At 36.9% G+C, this 22,748-nt stretch overlaps 1 protein-coding gene across 6 annotated transcripts in view; it reads left to right on the top strand.

Annotated features, from left to right (window-relative positions):
* Positions 1 to 20,911, top strand: part of SGCE (sarcoglycan epsilon) — a 71,437-nt gene extending 50,526 nt beyond the window's left edge. For 2 of the 6 annotated variants that reach the window (XM_070787509.1, XM_070787507.1), the window contains 7 exons: positions 2,242 to 2,404; positions 4,754 to 4,965; positions 5,896 to 5,922; positions 6,645 to 6,833; positions 17,467 to 17,510; positions 18,376 to 18,410; positions 20,400 to 20,911. In XM_070787509.1, coding sequence (XP_070643610.1) covers positions 2,242 to 2,404; positions 4,754 to 4,965; positions 5,896 to 5,922; positions 6,645 to 6,833; positions 17,467 to 17,510; positions 18,376 to 18,410; positions 20,400 to 20,450 — 721 coding nt within the window. In that variant the 3' untranslated portion in view covers positions 20,451 to 20,911. Of the gene's footprint in view, positions 1 to 2,241; positions 2,405 to 4,753; positions 4,966 to 5,895; positions 5,923 to 6,644; positions 6,838 to 17,466; positions 17,511 to 18,375; positions 18,411 to 20,399 lie in introns of those variants that run through there. The other 4 variants (XM_070787510.1, XM_070787508.1, XM_019959696.2 and 1 more) reach the window with 3 other exon arrangements.
* Positions 20,912 to 22,748: the final 1,837 nt, after the last annotated feature.

The following is a 22,748-nucleotide window of genomic DNA, read 5'->3' as shown; positions in this document are numbered from 1 at the left end:
GTCATCCATGTTGTAGTATGTACAGTACTTCATTGCTTTTTATGGCTGAGTAATATTATATGGGGGGCTTCCCTGGTGCCTCAGAGGTTAAAGCGTCTGCCTCCAATGCGGGAGACCCAGGTTCGATCCCTGGGTTGGGAAGATCCCCTGGAGAAGGAAATGGTAACCCACTCCAGTATTCTTGCCTGGAGAATCCCATGGACGGAGGAGCCTGGTAGGCTAAAGTCCACGGGGTCGCAAAGAGTCGGACACGACTGAGCGGTATTATATGGATATTTTACTTTTTATCCATTTGATGGTTGATGAGTACTTGAATTGTTTCTGCTTACTGACTATTACGAAGAATGTGGCTATGAACAAGGTTTTTGATAGATGTGTTTAAATTTCTCTTAGGGTATGTACTTAGGAATGGAATGGCTACATCATATAGTAACTCTGTATTTAATCTTTTGAGGAACTCCCAAGGTGTTTTCCAAAGTGGTTGCACCATTTTACATTCCCACCAGTAGAGTAGGAGAGTTCTAATTTCTCTACATCCTGGGCAGCACTTCCTATTGTCTGTATTTTTCATTATAGCCATTCTAATGGATGTAAAGTGGTATCTCATCGTGGTTTTGATGTCTATTTTGCTGCTGATAATGATGTTGAACATTTTTTCATGCACTTATTGGACATTTGTATATCTTCTTTGGAGACATATATATTCAGATCCTTTGTCATTTTAAAATTAGGTTATTTGTCATTTTGTTATGGAATTGTTAGAGTCTTCTATATGTTATAGGTTAAGTCCTTTATTACATATATGATTTGTAAATATTTTCTTTCATTCTGTGGGTTGCCTTTTCACTTTTTTGATGATGCCCTTTGAAGCACAAAGTTTTAAATTTTGATAAAATGCAATTTATTTTTTTCCTGTGATTGCTGGAACTTTCTGTGTCATAACTAAGAAACTACTGCCTAATCCAAGGCCATTAAGATTTGTTCCTGCTTTCTTTTCAGAGTTTAATTGTTTTGGCTCTTACATTAAGCTTTTGATTTTTTTTTTCCTTGAGTCAGTTTTTTATATGGCGTGAAGTAGGGGTCCAGTTTCTTGCTTTTGCATGTGGATAGCCAATTGTTCTAAAGTACCATAAAGACTGTTTTTTCCCTCATTGAATTGTCTTGGCACCTGTGACAAAATCAACTTGCTAAAGATTTTCTTTTTGGATTCTGAATTCTGGTCCATTGGTCTACATGCCAAGCCTTATGATAGTACCACATTCTCTTTATTCCTACTGCTTAGTAGTCAGTTTTGAAATCGGTAATTGTGAGTCTTCCAACTGTGTTTCTCTTTTTCAAGAATTTTGTGTGCATGTGTGTCACTTGAATTTTCATATGAATTTTAGGATGAGTTTGTCAATTTCTGTAAAAAAGATGGCAGGAATTTTGATGGGTTTATTCCATTTTATAAGTAATAATGGCACTGTCATTAAGAAAATAACTAATATTTATTTAGAGTAATCTTCTGGTTTTCCCTTTTCTTTTGAAAAGACCTTTGAAATCCCTAGCTGCTCAAGCTGCTCCAAGATGACTTAAACACTATTATCTGTCTTCTCTTTTATTGTGAAACTCTTATTGGTCAATTAAATTGAGTTCCCCTAGTTGCCAAGATACATATCAAGAAAATAAATTTTGTTTGCCTAATTTGTGTTTACTAAACAGGAGTTTTTCTCTTACGTCAGCTTCTTAGATAAAGATTTAGAGACCTTGTATTGAGGCACCTACCAGTAGGGACTCTGTGCCGTAGAAAAGCCTAAAAGATAGAACTATTAGAAAGAATAGATCTGCCTGCAGTTCCACACCTCAGGATGTAATATCACAATCTTATTAAAATGAAATTAGATGAAGAATTATTACTGATAATTATCTTAGTGATAATATTATTTAAACAATTTAAGAATATTTTGAATGGAGTCTATCAAATCTAATCAAAATATGATACAGGGTGAAAAAATTTTTAGGAAGTAACAAAGTCAAGAGAGTGTCTGTACACCAAAACACTCAGTAAATATTGGTTGAATAAAGGAAAGAATGGAAAGAAGCCCCTACATGAATCACTGCTTTAAAAGCCCAGGCCTCTACCTTAGGGATGATTCTAGATAATCCCTCAATTCAAAAGGATAAATCCTGCTTTCAGGGTAGATTTATTTCAGTGTTTCCAATTTTCTTAAAGGATAACCTGAGAATTTCACATTTTTGCAGCGTTTATGTCATGGTTGGTGCCGACGTCCCATTTTCTTCTTGTTTACGAGAAGTTGAAAATCCTCAGAATCAATTGAGATGCAGTCAAGAAATGGAGCCTGTAATAACGTGTGACAAAAAATTCCGTACTCAGTTTTACATTGACTGGTGCAAAATTTCATTGGTGAGTTTTTATTTTGTTTTTGCAACTGTAGCTAGAAGTGATGTGGCCGAAGATAGCATTTGACTAAAACCTGAACTGCTTTTAGGAACAAATCCTGGGTTTACTTTGTTAACTGCAGTTGACTTCCCTTGACTTTTAGGGATTTGGTGAGACCGTTGACAGTGCCTCCATTTAAGATAGTGTGCCTCCACTTTTGTACTCAGTCTACTCTTGATTAGTTGTTGGGGCCGGATTAGCTTGGCAGGTGGTCTGAATGATCCCCCGGACATCCAGGTGGCTACTAAGTCAAGTTTTGGAGTCTGTGTAACATGGGCAGGAAGCCTCAAGTATGCTGCCTTGTCCCACTTTGGAAGGCAAGACTGGAGTGCAATGATAAATCTGAAACTAAAGCAAAAGTGTGCTATGATTCTGTGTCCTGGAAACTCATTGTCGGGAAAGATCAAGGAATAAAGGAAAAGAAGAGGAAAGTTAGAATCTTACCCAGAACCTCTTAAATATTATTTTTCCAAATCACTTTTTAATTAGCATGCTCAAAGACTTAGGAACATGTGAGTAAGATTTCATATGTATGTCAGATACATATGATATTGTACATACAATTTCTATTATATTTTTGATCCTCCTTTCTGGAAGCTAGGAATGTTGGTTTACTCCTTTAGTGACCTTTAGATTTAACTTCAGTCCACTCTTAATGATTGGTGGTGAGTTAGGTCTAAGTTTAAAGTTGACATTTGAACAAAGTTATTGACACACAAACACAAGTGTCACGTGATGTCTTAGCAAACCAGCTGCAGGTGCCTGTCCCAGATCCGGGACGGGGAACACCCTGCTCACACTGAAGCACTTCGCACCCGTCGCCCTGTGCCCCAGCATCCTCTTTCCACGTCACATGTGCCTTAGGAAGATAATGCTCTTTCTCTGTTTTCTCAAACTCAGTCAAAGTATTCAGATGCTGTGTGGTTTATGTGTTCCACTCAATGAATGTTGAATTTGCAAAGCTCAATGTTTTGGCCATGTGCTAATCATAAAAGCACACAAAAGATGGAGTGGCTGCAGTCGTAACTTAAATAGATCCCTCTCACCAGAGCAGCAGACAGAGAGCCCTGGAGATGCCATTTTACCTGTGCTTGAGCTGTACACTATTCATGGTTAGGAAAATTATCTAATTTCTAAAGGTTTAAAAATGACATGCTTTGAAGACTGCATTTTCTGTGGTGAGACTGCATAAAAAGAAAGGTTGGGAGTTTTTGTTTTTTTCTTTTGCATGTATGTATGTATTGGTTACATCTTACCACAGAAGATTTCAAGACGCTTAAATAAGAGTCAGATAAATAAGCATAATAGAGCAAATATAAAAGAACTGGAAAATCAGGACCTGCACTTTACCAAAACATAAAGCCTAAGGTCAAGTTTGACAGTAAGCTTCCTAATGTCCCTGGTAAAATGAGGAAGTTAATTTGTTATTTAGTTCTCATTCTTAAAGGAGGCAGAGCATCAATTCCTTGGCAAAAGATATCCTAGCACTATATCAGTAGCAAAATTCTTCAAGTGGTGTTTAAGGGCGAGGATACTGAAAAATGCTGCAGATAATTCTCCCCAATATTTTTTAAGGCAGGGAACAAATGTAGTAACAAATTTCACATGGCTGTTTTATTGTGTCCTTCAATAAAACCCTTAGCATAATTAAATGCAGCTTAGTGAAAGCAATTCAGTTAGTGTGGAGGTAAATTAATATAGTACAAGTGTTATACATTTTTTGTGCCTGGGATAGAATTTACTGAAGCAATAGCATTGAATGTTCCTTAAATTATTTTTAAGGAAAATAGTTTATTTTTCCTAAAAATGACTCCTGTCTGCTGGATGGCAGAGGATCAAAGTTGTAGGCATTTAGAAAGTGTCTCTCTCCCTCTCTTTTTTGACTCCTTTTCACTAACCTTAGAAACCATACCTGCATACTGGTTATCAGTCAGTTGACGGTTTGTTGACATCTGCACTAGAGATTTGTCACTAAGAAACAAGAAGTATGCATAGTCATGTGGAGGATTTTTGCTTTGGGGGAAGTAAAGTGAAAAAGAACAATCATACACGTGTACACATTTTTTGTGTACATATATATGTATGTATATATGTTGTAGGAAGGACCTAGAAAGGCCAATATAAACTTTTAATTTGTTAACTTTCATTTATTACTTCTTCCTAGTTTCCATAAATAATTGCAAGTTCAAGGTGATAAAGTAATCAGGAAAGGTTGCTTTTTAGAAATTAGTCTGTCTTGGTATGTCTAGATCTTAAGCTGTCATAATATTTGCAACTATTAATTTCATGTGTAATTATCTTCTTTTGTATCAGGTTGATAAAACAAAGCAAGTGTCCACCTATCAGGAAGTGATTCGTGGAGAAGGGATTTTGCCTGATGGTGGAGAGTACAAACCCCCTTCTGACTCTTTGAAAAGCAGAGACTATTACACGGATTTCCTAGTTACCCTGGCTGTGCCCTCGGCGGTAGCACTGGTCCTTTTTCTAATACTCGCTTATATCATGTGCTGCCGACGGGAAGGAGTGTGAGTACTTTAAAACACTAATAAAAAAGTATAGAACTGCTAAGATAATATATAAGATTCCATTAAAACCCAAGTTTCATTTAGCTCATAAAACACCTTGTAAATGAAATTTTGTTCAAGTCAAACTACAGTACTTTATTCCTTTCAAATGAATTAAAATAGTTTTGAGTCTAGTAAACTAGAGGTTGTAATTATTATATTCAAAAATGATTAAGGCTAAATGTAAACTCATACTGCCAAAACAGTCCCAAGGATAATTGAGGCTAGCTATTTTGGTTATATAAGCCGTCCTGTGTAAGCAGAGACTGTGGAACCTATTGACATGGTAATTGCACTTTAAATAAATTGTCTCAGTCTCAGTTTGATCAGAAATGATGGTTAAGATTTCTTCTTGCAATTTTTCTGGATGTCAAGCAGGGCAGTACAACCTAAATGTTTAAAAGTACCTATGTAGATATATATAAACCTAGGAGTAAATTAATGAAAATAAAATGATAATTTGAGCAATGAGTCTTCACTTCATGAATAGTTAGTGCTTTCAGGACATCTGTGTCAATTAAAATAACCTCCTGAGATTATCTGGAAGTCAGGGTGACAAAGCAAATGATAAAATATTAATAAAGCAGCAAGTAACAAATTCTTCCATTTTTTCATGTAGCCTGATTTCATTATGTCATAGAATTTATTTCCAAGAGCTCGATGCTTAATCTCCATTTTTTCCCATTTTTTCCTGTGTTTCTCATCAGTATTCCATTTCTGTGTGTGTATTCATCCAAGTAATGTCATAAACCTGCTGGCAAATGCTGCCTGGTTGCATTTAATAGTAACAATGTCAGCATTTCCACCTCATGCGAGATCTGTGCGCATATAGTCTTAATGTTCCAAATTTCAATGCTATTATTTAATTCATAAATTTTGTTTTGTTTCTAGGGAAAAGAGAAACATGCAAACACCAGAGTAAGTGTCTTCTTTCCTGTTATTTTCTTGTCATTTCTTTCTCATGTCTCAGTTGCTCATCACGCGCCATACATGTGTCATGCTTTTTTTTCATTCATCATCTTTCATAGTTTATTTCATACATGTGAAAGCTGCTTTCTAAATAGAGAAATTTAGGAGGGGTAGAGAATAAAAAAGATGTGAAAACTAAGATTATATAGGTAAAAATTAAACCTAAAATATTTCAGGTTCAGAATATTAACTTGCCATTTATATTATGTGATTTCCCAATCTGCATTTCTATAAACCAGAGAACAGATGAAAAGACCTTTCATACACGTATTCCTGAATCTACAGTAATAACCTACCATAAAATGAAACTTATGTGAGTATGTATAAATGCCCCATCAGAAGCAACAGTATAAAAGCTATGGTAGTTTTATATTAATCGTAGAGATTAAATAGAATAGTAGTTTGCTACCTAGGGCTGTAATATTAACACAGTGCTTTATAGCTTAGTTTAACGAGAAATAACATTTATTTAAAAGTTAGTTTCTAATTTTCAGTTTTGTTGTTAAAAGTATGTGAAACTTATCTTTTTCTGAAATAACTTGTAGAATGCCCAAAGTGCAATAATGTCTTCTTATTTAAAAAAAAAAGATTTTGTAACTTTTTCAAACTGATAATCTGTGGAGCTAATATGTGATTTTAAATCTGTGTTGTTTTATTTCTTTTTGACCTAGCATCCAACTGGTCCATCATAGTGCTATTCAGAAATCCACCAAAGAACTTCGTGACATGTCCAAGAATAGAGAGATAGCATGGCCCCTGTCCACACTTCCTGTATTTCACCCTGTGACTGGAGAAATCATACCCCCTCTACACACAGACAATTATGAGAGCACCAATATGCCGTTGATGCAAACGCAGCAGTAAGTGTCCACTTGGAATCGTCACTATTAATGCATGAATGTATCTGCTTAATGTCTTTCAAGACCAGAGCTCTTCATTATGGTTGCATTTGTTTGTTTGTTTATAACTGGAGGAGAAAAGTACCCAAAGAACACTGATAGTGTAGATCCTAACCCCATGGCACATACATAAAATTACTTTGAGGAAATTTTTTTTTTTCCTTCACTAGTCTAAACAAGATGACATTCACCTTAATGTTAGCACAATGAATGAACTCACATATGCTTGCTCAAAGATGAGTTAACTGTGAAAAGAGAGGCATATCCTAAAGCATAGCAAATTGATTATTTTTTAAAGCTATTATTAGAATTATTTGGTTCTGTTAACCTGTTGTTTAATGATCTTACCAGAGAGCTATTTAATCCAAATTTTTGCCTCAGGGTTTTTAAGGTTTGGGGTTTTTTTTTAAATGATTTTCTTATATATCAAAATGAATAGTTCCAATTTTGGCTGTAAAGACACTTTAGTACAGACCTTCTCTGTTGTGCTAGAAGGACTGTGGTCAGAAAGCTTGGAGGACACCTTTGTAAGGGGTAGGTGTAGAGGAAATTAGTTGAGGAGATTGCCCATTTGTTCCTGAGAACCCATGATATATCTAGAAACTCTGTTTTAGTGTAAAGAACTTGTAGGTGAAAGTGTCATTTACTTCGAAGAACACGACTCTTACTTTTTTAAACATATGTTAAAATGGGTTAAATTCAGTTTCCCTAAGGAAGTCACAGTTTACTTTTGAGAGTCTTCTCTTTTTCAGTTGACTTTTGTAAATAGAATGAATATATCTATCCCTCTCACCCCCAAACACACAGACATACATACATACAGAGATACTCACACATAGATATTAGGATAGGATATAAAAGTAACCTCTTACTGGTTAGAGATTTATTTGAACAGCATATTGGGTACATTTTTACTTTGCAAATGCTTGTTTTACAGCCATGTAAATGACATGTGGTAATTTGAAGATTAAATAGTGATTAATATGAGTAGTATAGACAGGCTATAAATTTATCAAAAGATTTTGCCAATCTAAAAGTATTATGAAAGCATGCCTAGCTAGCTCAGTCAGTAGAGCATGAAACTCTTAAAAGTGTTATGAATATTTTCCTGAAGTCCTCTAGCAGTATGCTCTTATTATTGAATAGGCCAAGGTATGTATTTGTGTGTACGTGTGTGTATGTGTGTGTCTGTGAGTAACTGATTCAATCTATTAGCAGTAGGGAAAATGGCATATGTTTAAAAGTTTGAGTTTTGGAAACAATATTCTATCATTGATATAAATATTAAAGTTTCACAAAATCGAGTTGTACTGAACGGAACTGATGGATTTTTATGTCCTCAAATGGTTAGTGGGGTCACTGTGAAACCTCTTTCTTAGGATTATTAGAAGCCGTTGAGAAAAATTAGGAAATTCAAGAATGTTGAATATTACAGTATCCAAGAATATTGTAATAGTTCACAATTTTGCAATCTCTCCTGTCTTTCTTAGATGACAGGAGAAATTATGAACAGCTTTATTGTTCATTTTCAAACTGAAAAGAATTGAAGAATTCTTTCAAGTTTCTATTTCTCACATTCTTTCCCTAAGAATGCTAGTAAATGTCAATACCTGTTCTTCAAAGGTTGATATATATCTTCAAAAAAGAAGCAGTCACATAAATTTGAGAAACAGGACTTTTTGTTTTTTGGTTTAAACTGGGGGAGTTCTCAGAGCCTTTAGTGTGTTAATATGCCCTGTGAATCCATGGGAAAGGATCAGAAGAGGTAAAGAACGAAGTTTGGGAATCTTCTACTGACAAAATAACAGTGCTGTCAAATTTTAGAAGAGAAGAATATTCATTACAATGAATAGGGGAAATTTAATGTGACTTTACAATAAGTCAGTAAAACTTTAAGGGAGGATAAAAGGCTGGGTCATTTTTTAGATGTGCTTTCTAACTATATATGTTGAGAATAAGGATAACTCCTTAAGCTTTATTTTGATTCTCGGTGACTAGGATTTGACAGTGTTGCTACTAATACCCAAGTAAAATAAAATTTCCTGTCTAGTTTATAAATAAATGCATCTTCCTGGTCCTTCCATAACCCCATCAAGACTGTCATTATGTTGATCAGATCTCCCTATTTGCAAATGCAATAGATTATTTTATTGAACTTGCAACAATTTGACCATAAATGTATTGTTAAGTCCAGAAAACCTTTATATTATTCATATTTCTGCTAATGGAAAAAGTCCATTAACTAGCACTTCTATATAAATAGGGTACATAGATAATTGATGATGTTCACAATGATTATTCTGAGCCACTGCAAGATCATCAAGTGCGTCTGACTCATCAGAGGAAAATTAAATTACATTCGATGTAGTTTCGGTGTTGAGTGTATATTATCTTTCTTTTATTCTTGGAAATGGATAATATGTGCATGGTCTCTATGGTAACTCTCTATAAGCCAGAATATGTGATTAACCTCATTTTCCAACCATGCCAGAAAATAGGGAATTTATTGTATCGGGTTCATCACAATTGTCCTTTATGCGAATTCAGTTTTTGCTCCTAACCTGTTTTTGAAGGTTTGTTTCAGCTCAGGTACACACATACATAAATATTTTGGTCATTTGGATCAAACTGAATTCTCAGTGTTAAAATGAGATATTATATTTGATGAGGCATTACAGAACTTGATAACCAGGTATATTCTTGGATAGAGCTGCCTGGTATTTATTAAACTTTTTCTAAAAGGGCATGAGTTTCATCTTCACATAGGCATACTGACTGTACTGAATTTATTGTTCATAATGTGGATAGCTACATCATTTTGTATTTATTCTTCAGATTTGACATCAGAAATATTTAGGCATAAGATAGGGTTGCACGTTTATGTTGACTTCTAAGCAAGGCTTAAGAACGTTCAAAGCTTTTCTTCAGAGCTGCATAGAAGCCTGTTTGGGTCTTTTAAAGAAGTCAGTCTGATGTATAGCAAGCCTTGTAGCACTGCAGTCTAGAGAAAGCTGTGTAATGGGGATGCTGCCACTGTCACTTATCAATTACACAACCTTCTTTTTGGTAGAAGGCTTCATATGACTCCAGACTGGCCCCTTAAATTAGATAGTAAAAAATGTTTAATCATTGGCAGATAATAAAATTGAGGTATGGATAAGAGACTTTAAATCAGGTCAAAACCAGGATTAGATTATTTACCAGTCTTGATAGCAAGTCAGCGATAGATGCTGTGATCATTGACCTCTAGGATTTCTGATTCAGGCTACAGGCAATGTGATTGAACAGATAGTAGAAAGGGTAACTGGAGCAGGTCCAGAGACACGGGACTTGCTAGAAAGGAAGTTATTTTCTGTTCCTTCTCCTTTTCAGATTAGACAGACAGCACAGATGAGCTTAAAATTATTACATGTATAGAAATATAAAGCATATTTATTTGATGTTTGCTAATGTCTTTATTGTTCGTGTGTGTGCTTAGCTGTGTCTGACTCTTTTGCCATCCCATGGGCTGTAGCTCACCATACTCCTCTGTTCATGGAATCTTCCAGGCAAAAAATACTGAAGTGGTTTGCCGTTTTCTTCTCCAGGGGATCTTCCCGACCCAGGGATCAAACCCACATCTCTTGTATCTCCTGCATTGGCAGGCAGACTTTTTTTTACCACTTGCATCACCTAGGAAGCCCCAGTGTCTTTATTGGTTAATAAACTTTAATTCTGGACTGATTTAAAAGGTACAGAAAAGTTGCAAAGATAATACAGAGTTCACAGAGGTGCCCCCACCACAGTTCTCCCGTTGTTAACGTCTTACTGTCCCATAATACATGTGTCACAACTAAGAAACCAACATCGCATGCGTGCTATGTCACTTCAGTCACGTTCACCTCTTTGTAGCCCACAGGCTCCTCTGTCCATAGAATTCTCCAGGCAAGAATACTGGAGTGGATTGTCATGCCCTCCTCCAGGGCTTCTTCCTGACCCTGGGATTCAACCTGCATCTCCTATGTATCCTGCATCGGCACTCAGATTCTTTACCACCAGCACCAACTGGGAAGCCCAAGAAACCAACATTTCTGCTTTACTATTAACCAGACTTCAGACTGTTCCCCCCCACCCCAGCCCAGATTTCACTAGTTTTTCCCTCAATGAGCTTTTTCTTCTCCAAGATTCTGTCTAGGACAGAATAATCGGCATATCTCTTTAGTCTCTTCTGCTCTAGGCAGTGTCTTAGACTTTCCTTGTTTCTCATGACCTTGACAGTCTTGAGGAGCACTGGTCAGGTCTTCTGTAAAATGTCCCCCACCCTGAAGTATAGTCAGACTTCTTACATCTGTGTTTAACAGCTTGTCTTTGTAGCTTAGTGAATATGTGACCGTTAATAGGAAGAATTTTTTCCACTAAAAGCAGTTTCCTGACTTATTACAATTTATTGCTAGAAAGCACACTCTCAAGTAATTCTTAAAAGTCAGTTTGCTTTAGGGACTTTGCTGGTGGTCCGTGGTTAAGACTAGACTCCCCCTTCCAGTGCAAGGGGTGCAAGTTTGATCCCTGGTTGGGAAGCTAAGATCCCACATGCCTCTTGGCCAGAAAACCAAAGCATGAAACAGAAGCAATGTTGTGGCAAATTCAATAAAGACTTTAAAAATTGTGCACATAAAAAAAAAAAAAAACTTAAAAATAAGAGTAAATTCTCTTTGCCCAAAGAATCATTTTTGTGATTAGATGTTATGTTTCTTACCAAAGACATAATATCAAAAATATAATATAGTTTTAACTGATGTGTGAGGAACCTGCCTGCCTACGCAGGAGACATAAGAGACGCAGGTTCGATCCCTGGGTCAGGAAGATCCCCGGGAGGAGGGCATGGCAACCCACTCCAGTATTCTCGCCTGGAGATATTCCACGGACAGAGGAGCCTGGCAGACTACATACAGTCCATAGGGTTGCTAAGAGTCAGACACGACTGACGTGACTTAGCACACACGATGAATCTCATCAGATCAGATCAGTCGCTCAGTCGTGTCCGACTCTTTGCGACCCCATGCATCGCAGCACGCCAGGCCCCATAGGTAAGCTTTTATATTCATTTAAATTATGAGCTTCCCTGGTGACTCAGATGATAAAGAATCTGCCTGAAATGCAGGAGATCCGGTTTCAATCCCTAGGTCAGGAAGATCCTCTGGAGAAGGGAATGGCAACCCACTTCAGTATTCTTGCCTGGGAAATCCCATGGACAGAAGAGCCTGGCAGGCTACAGTCCATGGGGATCACAAAGAGTCAGACATGACTGAGCGACTAACACACCGTAATTTAAATTAAGAAAGTCAGATTCCAAGGCATAGAATTTTAGGTCCTAAAAGGACTATTGAGAGATAATCTAGCCTGGTTATCCCCAAACCAAGTTTGAGGCCACACTCCCCTGTGAGGCTTTAACAATACAGATCCCAGGGCCCTGCTTCTAGGGTGTATTATGGTGGAGCAGGAAAAATAAAATTGGGAATCCCAGCTTTTAAATATTTGAAGTGCTTCCATTTTAGGATTCAGGTTTTCTGGCATTTCTGCTGAGGGTGGTGGGAGGGAAACAGTTTCTCCTAATTCCCCTTGAGGGGTCTGTGCGAAGGAACATGTGGCAGTCTAGACTGTTGGGCTTCGTGAGTTTATTATGCCCATCAACCTCTCTGCTTTCACACTCCCTTAAATTGCAGAAGGGGATGGTGTGGAGAAGTGAGAGGTGAGTGATGACTAGAAAATGATGTCTTAATGGGATGGAGAAATGGTAAACCTTGAAAGGATAAAAACCACCCAGGAAATTGTACTCACTTTGCAGTTTTATGGACAGCATTGACCAGAGGCTCCCCAATATTCAATTTTCTAAAAAATGATTTATTCTTAAATTTATAATGTATCATGCAGTCTTTTTTGGGGTAGATCTGCCTCCTCATTATCTTTTTCTTATACCAACATCAATATCAGTTGATTTTTCCTTCATGGGAGGCATCTTCAATGAAGAGTTTATGTAAGGAATGATAAGGGAAGGTAATCCAGACATTTTCCAGGAAGATTTTACTTGGCTATACCAAAATTTTCCTTATTCATTATGCTAAACGTAACACCTAATCTGGGGTGATTGGGTCTCCCTCAAAACAGGAAGTAGGTTGTGTTTAATCTTTTACAAATTAACAGTATAAAAGTAGAATTAAGTCTTCTAATTATAGATATTTAGTAACTAATCATTTTGCTTTTACCTAAAGTATTTTTCCATTTGTCTTCCCTTGGGTACTAGTGAGAACCAACTTCATGGTAAAATTCCATAAATAAAAAATTAGGTTTCAATAAAAGTTATTATCAGTTGAAGAGACTTTCTGGAGATGAAGATAATAATTTCTTGTTGACAAGAAGTGTCAAGCAGCCAAGGATATGTCAGAGCCATTGACTTTTTAAAAAATTCAGCAAGGATACACTAAAAGCAATAAGTATATCTCTCTGATGGGTTTTGATTCTAGTGATTTTGACTCCATTTTAAACTTGTGGTAGACTTGCTTTTGGCTTTATAAAAGTAGGAGGGAAAAACCTAAAATAAACAAATATCGCCTTTCTTCTTTATATTGCATGTATATTCTACATCGATTTTAACTAAAATTAGATCTTGAAATTTAAAATTGTGGTGATGTTTCCAATTTCTTTGTGTCCTTCCTTCCTTCTTTGAGCCAAATAATGACTTGATTCCTTAGTAAAAGTAGTCATAGGACCCAAATCAGCATTTCTGTAGAAAAGAATTTGTAGAAAATTTAAGGTTTGGTAATACCAGTTTTTGTTGATAATTGAGAAATGCCCCAAAGATGTTACTATTTCGTATTGTTAAATGAATCCATACTAATTCACAAGAGAACTGTTTTGTGTTCCCCGTAACTAAACTAATGTCATTTGTTTTCAACTCTGGCACAGATTCTGTGGCTTTTATAGAAATCACTTAACCTTTCTTTGCTCTGGGTCTTCAAGCAAGTGGGAATATAATGAGTTGATAATCCTCAACCTTACTCATAGAATAACTCTACGGGGTATCCAAGAACATCAAATTACTTTAAAATGGTTATACAAATAATAAATGATTGTGTACTCCCCCTAAATCACTTATTTGTTAATTTGCAAGTTATTACCTTTGCTATCTTAAAGGATAGAGTTTGTGCAATAGCTAATTTACATAATTTTCTATTTAAATACCTGTAATTAATGGTAGTAAAATAGAAAATAATTAATGCTGATAATTCAGAGAATTACAGTTTTTGTAAATCTTTTCTCTACATAGTTCAGTTTACCCATAATAATCTTTCTGTTAGTCCTTTAATAACTTAATTATTCTAAATAGTCTTATGACTTTATAAAGGTCCTTTCTTTGAAGGATTATAGGACTTCTATTTGAAGTCAGACCCCACTCTCCTGTCTAATTGCCTTTAGCAACCTGCTTTCACCAAAGATGAAAACGTTTCCATTTTCTTACTGCATTCTCTGCTCAGCTATAGCGAAGTCAGTAGTGGGGCATTTTTTCAGTATGCCTTAAGCAGCGCTCTTATGAGGTATCCCTTCCGCCTTTAAATGAAATACGTACTTCAAATATGCCCATCATAGGTATATTAACACTCACAGGCTCACACGTAGCCACAAGTTTGGACAACCACAAAATCAGGTATGTGTATACACCTTGGAGACAGAGGAGGTTGAATCTCCACAAATTTTTTGTTGAGCACCTTTTTGTACACACTGTGCTTACATATATGCAACTCATGTAAGTTTCCGTTGAAGTTGCAAGGAGCATATGTACATCGTTAACCAACTGGGACACACGCTGCAGATACTTTTAAATCTCTAAACCAATGTAGCACACACAGTTGCTCATACTTCTCTTAATTTTTTGCTTATTTGTGTGTGGCACTTTCTCAACTAATCAGTTCTCTTCAAACTTAACCAACCCCATAGCTATTTAGAAAGTTGTAGCAGAAGAGGGGGAAAAAATGATGGCTAGAGAAGAAATTACAGGGTATAGATCGACTCAGATCTATGATTTGAAAACTGTGCTCCACAGAAGGGTAAGAGGGCTGACCAGTGTGTGGGGTGGGAGTGGGCGGCAGCCACGTCATTCACAGCTTGATTTCTGAGTTTGGTTATCTTTATCTAGGGTTTTTGAGATTTTCTTTGTCCTGTTTGGTGTCTCTGTTTTGTCAAAATGTATTGATTTAATCCATCAATAGGCTAAATAGAGCTAGAGATGATAGGAAATGAGGATGTGTGTGTGTGTGTGTGTGTGTGTGTGTGTGTAAGGTATATTGTATTTGTTTCCAATGTAGAATAGACCCAAAGTTAGTTGTACCTAAGATGTTAAAACAAAACTCTTGTTTCCTCTTGAAGGGGCAAATATCCCCTTCCCAAATGCCAATGAAATTACATTTTTGACTTTGGTAGTAAAGATGTTTGTTCTTCCATCTTTAAATCTATAACTTAATGTCCTTTCCGTGATTTGTAAATTCATCTTTTTACTTTTGTGATCAAAAGCATTTACAAATACATTTTGTGAAGTACTGAAAGAATAAACAAAGAAAAATACTCCTTGAGACCTCACAAGGATAAATAGGGCTGATAGGTAATAGCAAAAAAAAAAAAAGAATGTGATTATTGAGATGAATTATAAAGTAACTTTTTCAAACTGAATTAAATTTGATTTTATTTCCTTAACCATATCTTTTAAATAGAATAGAAATTAAAAAAAAAAAATCACTTGAGGTCATTAACATTCCTATGGATTAGTTTAAGAGTTTAAACAATGTTTAACTAGCATGTCCTGTTTTCCAGTTTAGGCCCTTGTATTTGGAGCATAATATTTGCCTGGCTGAAATGATTCAGATCAGTGGTTTTCAAACTCTGTTTCTTGGAGGTTTCTTTAAAATGCCTTAGGGGCCAGCATGAGAGGCAAAGGAAACAAAGGAGACGGCATTCCTGGCTCCCTTGTTTCAACCCAGGCAACCTCACATTTATCTCTTTTGTACATCAAGAGTTCTGCTTAAGATTTCAATTAAAAGGAATTCCATTCCTGAAGAGAAACAAAAAAACCTTGAAAATCCCTGGCTTAAAATCTAAGCCCTATTGACTCCTAGAATTTCTTCTACACGGAATCTAAACTGTACATTTTTGTAAACTAGTTTTCATATCAAAATATGAAAATGAGTGGGTGAATGTGTGTCAGTGAACATGCACGTTACATTAATCTTTTTAAGTATCTTCATTTTTGTATGTGTTCATTCAAACGTTGTACGCTTACTGCTAGGGGTACTATACAAAATAGGAACATTCTTATTGTTAAGGCACTTTGGGGCAATTAAATATTAAGTGAGGAGAAGTACAGTGAGAACATGTATATGAAAGCATGCTGAATGGTAACCTAATTGGGGAAGGAATGCCTGGAGAGGACAGAGGCATAGAAGAGGTGGTACTTGAGATGTTACTTTCTAAATTAAAAGTAATAAGTTAAATATTTTAATTAACATTCCTTGTGGGATACTTTAAATTATGGGAGTAACAAGAGGCCACTCTAACAAATTTTGGGTTGAGTTTGCAAGGATAAATGAGGGCTAGTTGGCGGCAAGAGGTCACAGAGGCCATGGTGGTGGTGGTTCCGTTTCAAGCAGTGCAGGGAGGGCTCCATATAGGAGCTAGGTATGTTGGGTTGGACTTCTGCACCACACTAAGAAACTTGAAACTTAATTCACAGGTAGGTATAAGGAAATAATGAAATGTGTTCATTTGAATGACATAGTCAGATTTGTGCCTTGGAGGATCGTCTGGCTGCAACGTGCACAGTAAGTGATGAGGAAACAAGAACGGGAATGAGGAAACAATTCAGACCAGTTGCAAAAACCCAAATGAGAAATGGTGATGGCTTCCACCAAGGCAGCAGTAGAGATGGGGAGATGTGAACAGATTCACAGGAGACTGAGGAGACTCATGAAGGGTTCCCAAGTGATTGGATGTGGGGACTGAATGAGGGGGGGAGAGTCAGTGAGGATTTCTGTACTTTTGACTTGTCCAGCTGGTGGATAGCCAGTGTCATTTCCTGGAAGTTGGAGGGAGGAGCATGGACTTGGCACAGTGACTGAAGATGGTGATACATGTTGTTCTGTGAGTGTGTACATGTGATCTAGACCTGGATCTGAAAGTGTACAGGTTATAGGCACGCAGCCAGGAGTCCCTGTGTTCACATCTTTATCTACCACTTCCTAGCTATGTAGCCTTGAACCTCGGCCTACTTCCTCATCTGTAAATTGGGAAAAATAATATTGATACCTACCTCCTTGTGTTCTCATGAGATAAAATTTAACAGGTAGCAGAAACTCCCTGAATCTTATCAAATATTGTTATTATTCATCTTTCTCAGACCTCGGTTTCCTCATCCATAAACTTGTGAGGGTTGGGGGACCATGTTTGTGCTGGATTAGATGATTTCTGGGGTCCTTTCTAGCTATGAAGTTTTTCATTCTAATGTGCCTGCTCTCTGTTTACATGTGTGTGAATAAAAACAGTTTTACTAAAAAATGTTAATCATTTCTAGGAACTTGCCACATCAGACTCAGATTCCCCAACAGCAGACTACAGGTGAGTACTAAAAATAGTAAGTTGATGTTTATGAATGAAGCTAATAGATTAAAAGATTGTTTAGTAGTAGATAATTTATGAAGCTTTAGCTCTACCAAGTAAGGCAAAACAGTAGTGTCATTCTTTAATCAGAGTTAGAACCTCAGGATAATAGCTTAGATTATTGCATAGATTGGCATCAGAGTGATAAACACAGCGTAAATGATCTTAAAGCAAAAGCATCCATGGAGGTCCTGTCTAATTAAGGAAGGCTGAATAAAATCCCCTTCCTTCAGCAAAGCTCCCTATTCTTCCCCTTGGTATGAAAGATTCTTAGCTTGGATGCTTCCAGGATTTGTCTCAGTAAGTGAGCAGCTTGAAACTGACTCTTACAAAAGAAAACCATTGTGGCTAATCAGTGAGGCTTCAGGGGGATAAAGGAAAAATGGTTGGCCTGGTTTTAATGCAGCTTTAAAAAGCTGTTATAACATGACCAATAACAAGATGGCGGACAATTCTCCCTGTTTCCCTAAGACTTGCTTTCTTTAAGTTTATTTCTTTCAAGTGTCCCTAAAAATATTCCACGGCCAATTATTTCATTCATCTCTGTACCAAGTAGATAACTTATTCATGATTGTCTTCTAATTAGTGGTTGATTCCTAGTTCTAATTGCCAAGCAACCAGTAATGCCTTTGTAGCTCTTTTGGAAAAGCAAGAGAAGTTTTAAAACTGTAAGTTGGATGTGGAATTCTGAGTATGAATAGTGGTATTGTGGTGGGGAAGCTATTAAGTAAGTCTCGTTAAAACTTTAGGCACATATAGAAAATCTGTGCATATTTTCATTCAAAAAATTATCTTCTCTATTAATGCTTTCGGGGAATTTAAGGAGATTTTCGTTTGACAACTTTTCAAAGATTTGAGGCAAGTATAATGAAGTTGTTCATCAGATTTTAAGTATGAGATAACGTTTATACGAATTTTCCCCAGAGTTTTGATTGCTATGTTTTAATTAAATGTTAACATGTTTCAACAAGACTGTTCAATATATTGATGCAGTGATTCTATTGTGTGAGTGTTCAGGTGATTGATGAAGGAACAAACTGCTATAAATGTGCCTAAAGAGCAAAGAAATAAATGAGTCCTTACTACCACTAATTTCATGACTTTTTTTCAAGAGATAAAATTTTAAAAGGGTATTTCTGCAGTGAAAATGCTAGAACTTCTTCCTCATAGGCTTCAATCTCTCCTAAGATGTCTTTCCTCTGTTTCTTAATTATTTCAGACAAGGAATGAAGGAAGATAATATCTAGAAAAATAGTAAATAGTTCTTTTGAATATATACAAAATCTAGATTTTACTTCTCTCCCCTCCCATTGGGGGAAATAAAGAAACCTAAGTATATGATGTTAGAGAGATTTATTTAATAGTTGCATAAATTCTTAGCAAGTAGACTTGTTAGCTTGCTACATTTTAGTAATAGGCACCATTTCCAAATTAAAAGACAATTTATGCCTGAGCAAGTGTTATAAGAGCCAATGAATTTCCCTAGGGGGATTTTAGGTTGTTCAGCCTAATTTTCTAAGTTATTTTTCTAAAACAGGTTTTGGGAAACAAGCATTTTGCTTGAGTCAGGAAAGCTTTCATCTCCTTTTTAGTTAACACTATAGCCTATTACCTTCTTGTTTTCTTATATTTTTCTGTTATTTGGGGTATATTATTGCACCATCTCTTCTTGGTTATTTTCGACTTGTTCTCGTTTTCAGTGAGTCCCCAAAGTACCTAAATGCTAAAGGGAGAGAAACCACCCTAGCATCTTTTATAATTGTGATAGATTGTTGTGTTTCTTCCTCTGATAAATGTAACACCAAATAGACTTGTGACTCCTGGAGAGAAGAGCTAAATGTGCACGTTACACTCCTTACTCCCTTTCTATTCATTTGAATGAAAAAATAAAGTTTGTTTATCAATTTTATTCCATTCTGTGTGCACATGTGTAGATTCAGTGCTATGGATGTGTCAAAATTTCCATGGGCACAACTTTGCTGTCCCTCCATCCTGGTTATCTTAGTATCACGAGGAGGCAACAACATTTGTGCAGGGTTTACATAATTTGCTTTTTGCAAGTACCTCAAAGCATTATGTTGATATCACAGTTTTCTTTATGAAGGTGATTTAAGCACAGTGTTTGTCTCTTGGATATCAAGATATTTTATTTGAGCTTCCTCTATGGAATTTGCCAATGGAGAGTATATTTTGAAGTTTGTTTTCTTTAGTTAGTTGTTTTCTCTTAAAAGATCATCAGAACTTTAAGAAATGAACTAACTGCTGGGGTTGTAATCCTGCACTTACGCACTGGCTCAGATAATAGAGCAGTTAAGAGCTGACAGTAAGTAGTAATACCATTTAGACCAGCCGAAGCCATCAGTTCTGACATCCCTTCAGATTCTCTCATTTTCTCTGTCCTTTCTACCCACATGATTTTTTCTAAAGAGCTGTGATTAAACAATGCAGTCATACATCCCACAGTCAGAACCCATTCTTTTTGTTTATTGTGGGAGGAATTTTCAGACCATACCTTTTGAGAAATATAAAACATTATAACTTTGACCCAAGAGTGAAAGTCGTTCAGTCATGTCCGACTCTTTGCAACCCCGTGGACTATACAGTCCATGGAATTGTCTAGGACAGAATACTGGAGTGGGTAGTCTTTTCCTTCTCCAGGAAGGAGAGGACTAATTTAGACTTTCCTCTTTTTTTTCTTGTTGTTGTTGAAAACCAAATGCAAAGAAATAATGCAACATAATTATGTTAAGAAGATAGAAAATTACACCTTGCTATAATTTGTTTTGCTCAAAGTCTAAAAGTTGTCCATGTCTAACTCAAACTCATATTCATTCTTACATATTGCAGGTAAATGGTATTCCTGAAGAAAGAAAACTAACCGAAGCGATGAATTTGTAATCAGATAATATAGCACTTTTGCGTGTGTGAGTGCTCAGTCACTCAATTGTGTCCAACTCTTTGGGACCCCATGGAATGTAGCCCACCAGGTTCCTCTGTCCATGGGGTTTTCCAGGCAAGAATACTGGAGTGGGTTGCCATACCCTCCTCCAGGAAATCTTCCTGACCCAGGAATTGAACCCATATCTCCTGCATTGCAAGTGGATTCTTTACCACTTAAGCCACCTGGGAAGTCTTAATATAGCACTTTCATTTTTTTCTCTCTTCCAATAATGCATGAGCTTTTCTGACATATGGTATGCATGTTGACAGTATTAAGTATATACCAAATAATATACAATATAACATTCATTTTACTAATTTTTTTTGTACTTAAGGCATTTTTGACAATTTGTAAAACATTGATGACTTTATATTTGTTACGATAAAAAGTGATCTTTAAAATAAATATTATTAATGAAGCCTGATGTGTGGCAAAATTTACTTCAGAAACTATTTGATAGCCTCCTGTATAAGTAGGAATCTTTTATTGCTAAGAACAGGTTCACCTATTTATTCTTTATTTAATGAGATTTTTATTAAGCACTTCCTGTAATATATGAATGTATGCTTTTGTGTTCCAAGTAAGTAACACATTTACTTAAATAGCATTGTGGCCCGTAAAGCTTATTCTTTCATATACTGCTTCTTGGAGTGTTGTAGGGTAAACGTGGTTCTTTGGATCTGACAGTTCAGATCTACAGTTCATGAAGGGCCGCCCAGACTGCATATTTACCCTGACTCTGTAATCACATATTTGGTTTTAGAAGCATGCCAGGAGTTGTTGCTCAAAAAGAGAACAGTTGCCTGCTGATGATGACATGAAGTAGCTCCAAAACCCCAGGATCTCCTGTGGTAACACTACTTTCAAGGCTTAGCAGAGTGTCTTGATAACATATTGGCCTGCTTCCTGCATCATGGACACTATCAGATCAGTGCGTCCATCAGACAAGCTCAGAGGCTGTCTGGGAAACCTTGTGGTCTAGACCATCTGGAAAATCTCCTCTTAATCTGCTCTGGGCAGATTTCTGTATTACCTATTAATTAATTGCTCAGAGTTACACAAATGCTATGTAAATCTGATTCGAGAATCCAAAAAGATTCCCCATCAGTGTTGTGTGCCACGACTTGTCTTCCACTTAGGGGGGCATACTCTATCATGTCCTTGACATTGAAACTTCTCCTCCCAGGCACACCTTCCTGGGACTTAACAGAGAATGTGGTGTTGGTGGTTTAGTCATGAATCACGTCTGACTCTTACAACTCTATATAGACTATAGCCTGCCAGGCTACTCTGTCCATGGGATTTCCAGGCAAGAATGCTGGAGTGGGTTGCCATTCCCTTCTCTAGGGGATTTTCCCTACCCAGGGATTGAACCTGCATCTCCTGTGTCCCCTTCATTGGCAGGTGGATTCTTTACCACTAGCACCGCCTAGGAAGCCCTGAGCACTCATGAGTCAGCTACAGTTTGTGTTACAGTTTTCCCTCCAATGGCTAGCAAAAGGGTAGGGTACATAAGGTTGAGTGTTCGCCACAATCTAATGGACAGAAAAAGGCAGGGATGGTATCTTATTCACATTTCACAAAATTAAAATGTTATTTATGTTTTATTGAAACCTTACCACATTATTAACAAATCTCATGTTTTAAAAGATTGTACATGGGCAACAAGGATTTCCGTGGTTAGATCATCTCACTTTATGTTCCATTAATAGGCTGCAGTTCATCATAGGTAATTTATCACGTAGTTTTCATATTGGTGTTTATATTTGTTAATATCGTGGCAGCGATGGTGGCGTGCTGCTTGGATCTTCTTTCAGGAAAGAATTTGCCATTCAGCTGCGAGGAGAGTGGTTAGCTGAGAGCTTCCAGTTGTTAGCACCTTCAGGATCCGCTCTTGGCCTTTGAACAAAGGCAGAGCCTTCCTGGGCAGTTGCCCTCTAGCCATGACTGAGCACGGTCTGAGTCCTAGGGCCTGGTGTGTGTGTGTGTGTGTGTGTGTGTGTGTGCACGTGTGCTCAGTCATATCTGATTCTTTGCAACCCCATGGACTGTTGCCTGCCAGGCTCCTCTGTCCATGGGATTCTCCAGACAAGAATACTGGAGTGGGAAATCTTTATTTTGAAGCTTTCTATTGGATTGCCTGTGACTGTCAGATGTATGTTGTGGTCAGATGACCTCCTTCCCAATCCTGCTTCCTCTCCACCCCCTTTCCTTTCAGAGATGTCAGATTCCCATCATTGGGTTGAAGATTTTCC

Source organism: Bos indicus, chromosome 4 (genome assembly GCF_029378745.1).
Source record: "Bos indicus isolate NIAB-ARS_2022 breed Sahiwal x Tharparkar chromosome 4, NIAB-ARS_B.indTharparkar_mat_pri_1.0, whole genome shotgun sequence".
NCBI classification, from domain to species: domain Eukaryota; kingdom Metazoa; phylum Chordata; class Mammalia; order Artiodactyla; family Bovidae; genus Bos; species Bos indicus.
This window is presented reverse-complemented; position numbering and strand designations above follow the sequence as displayed.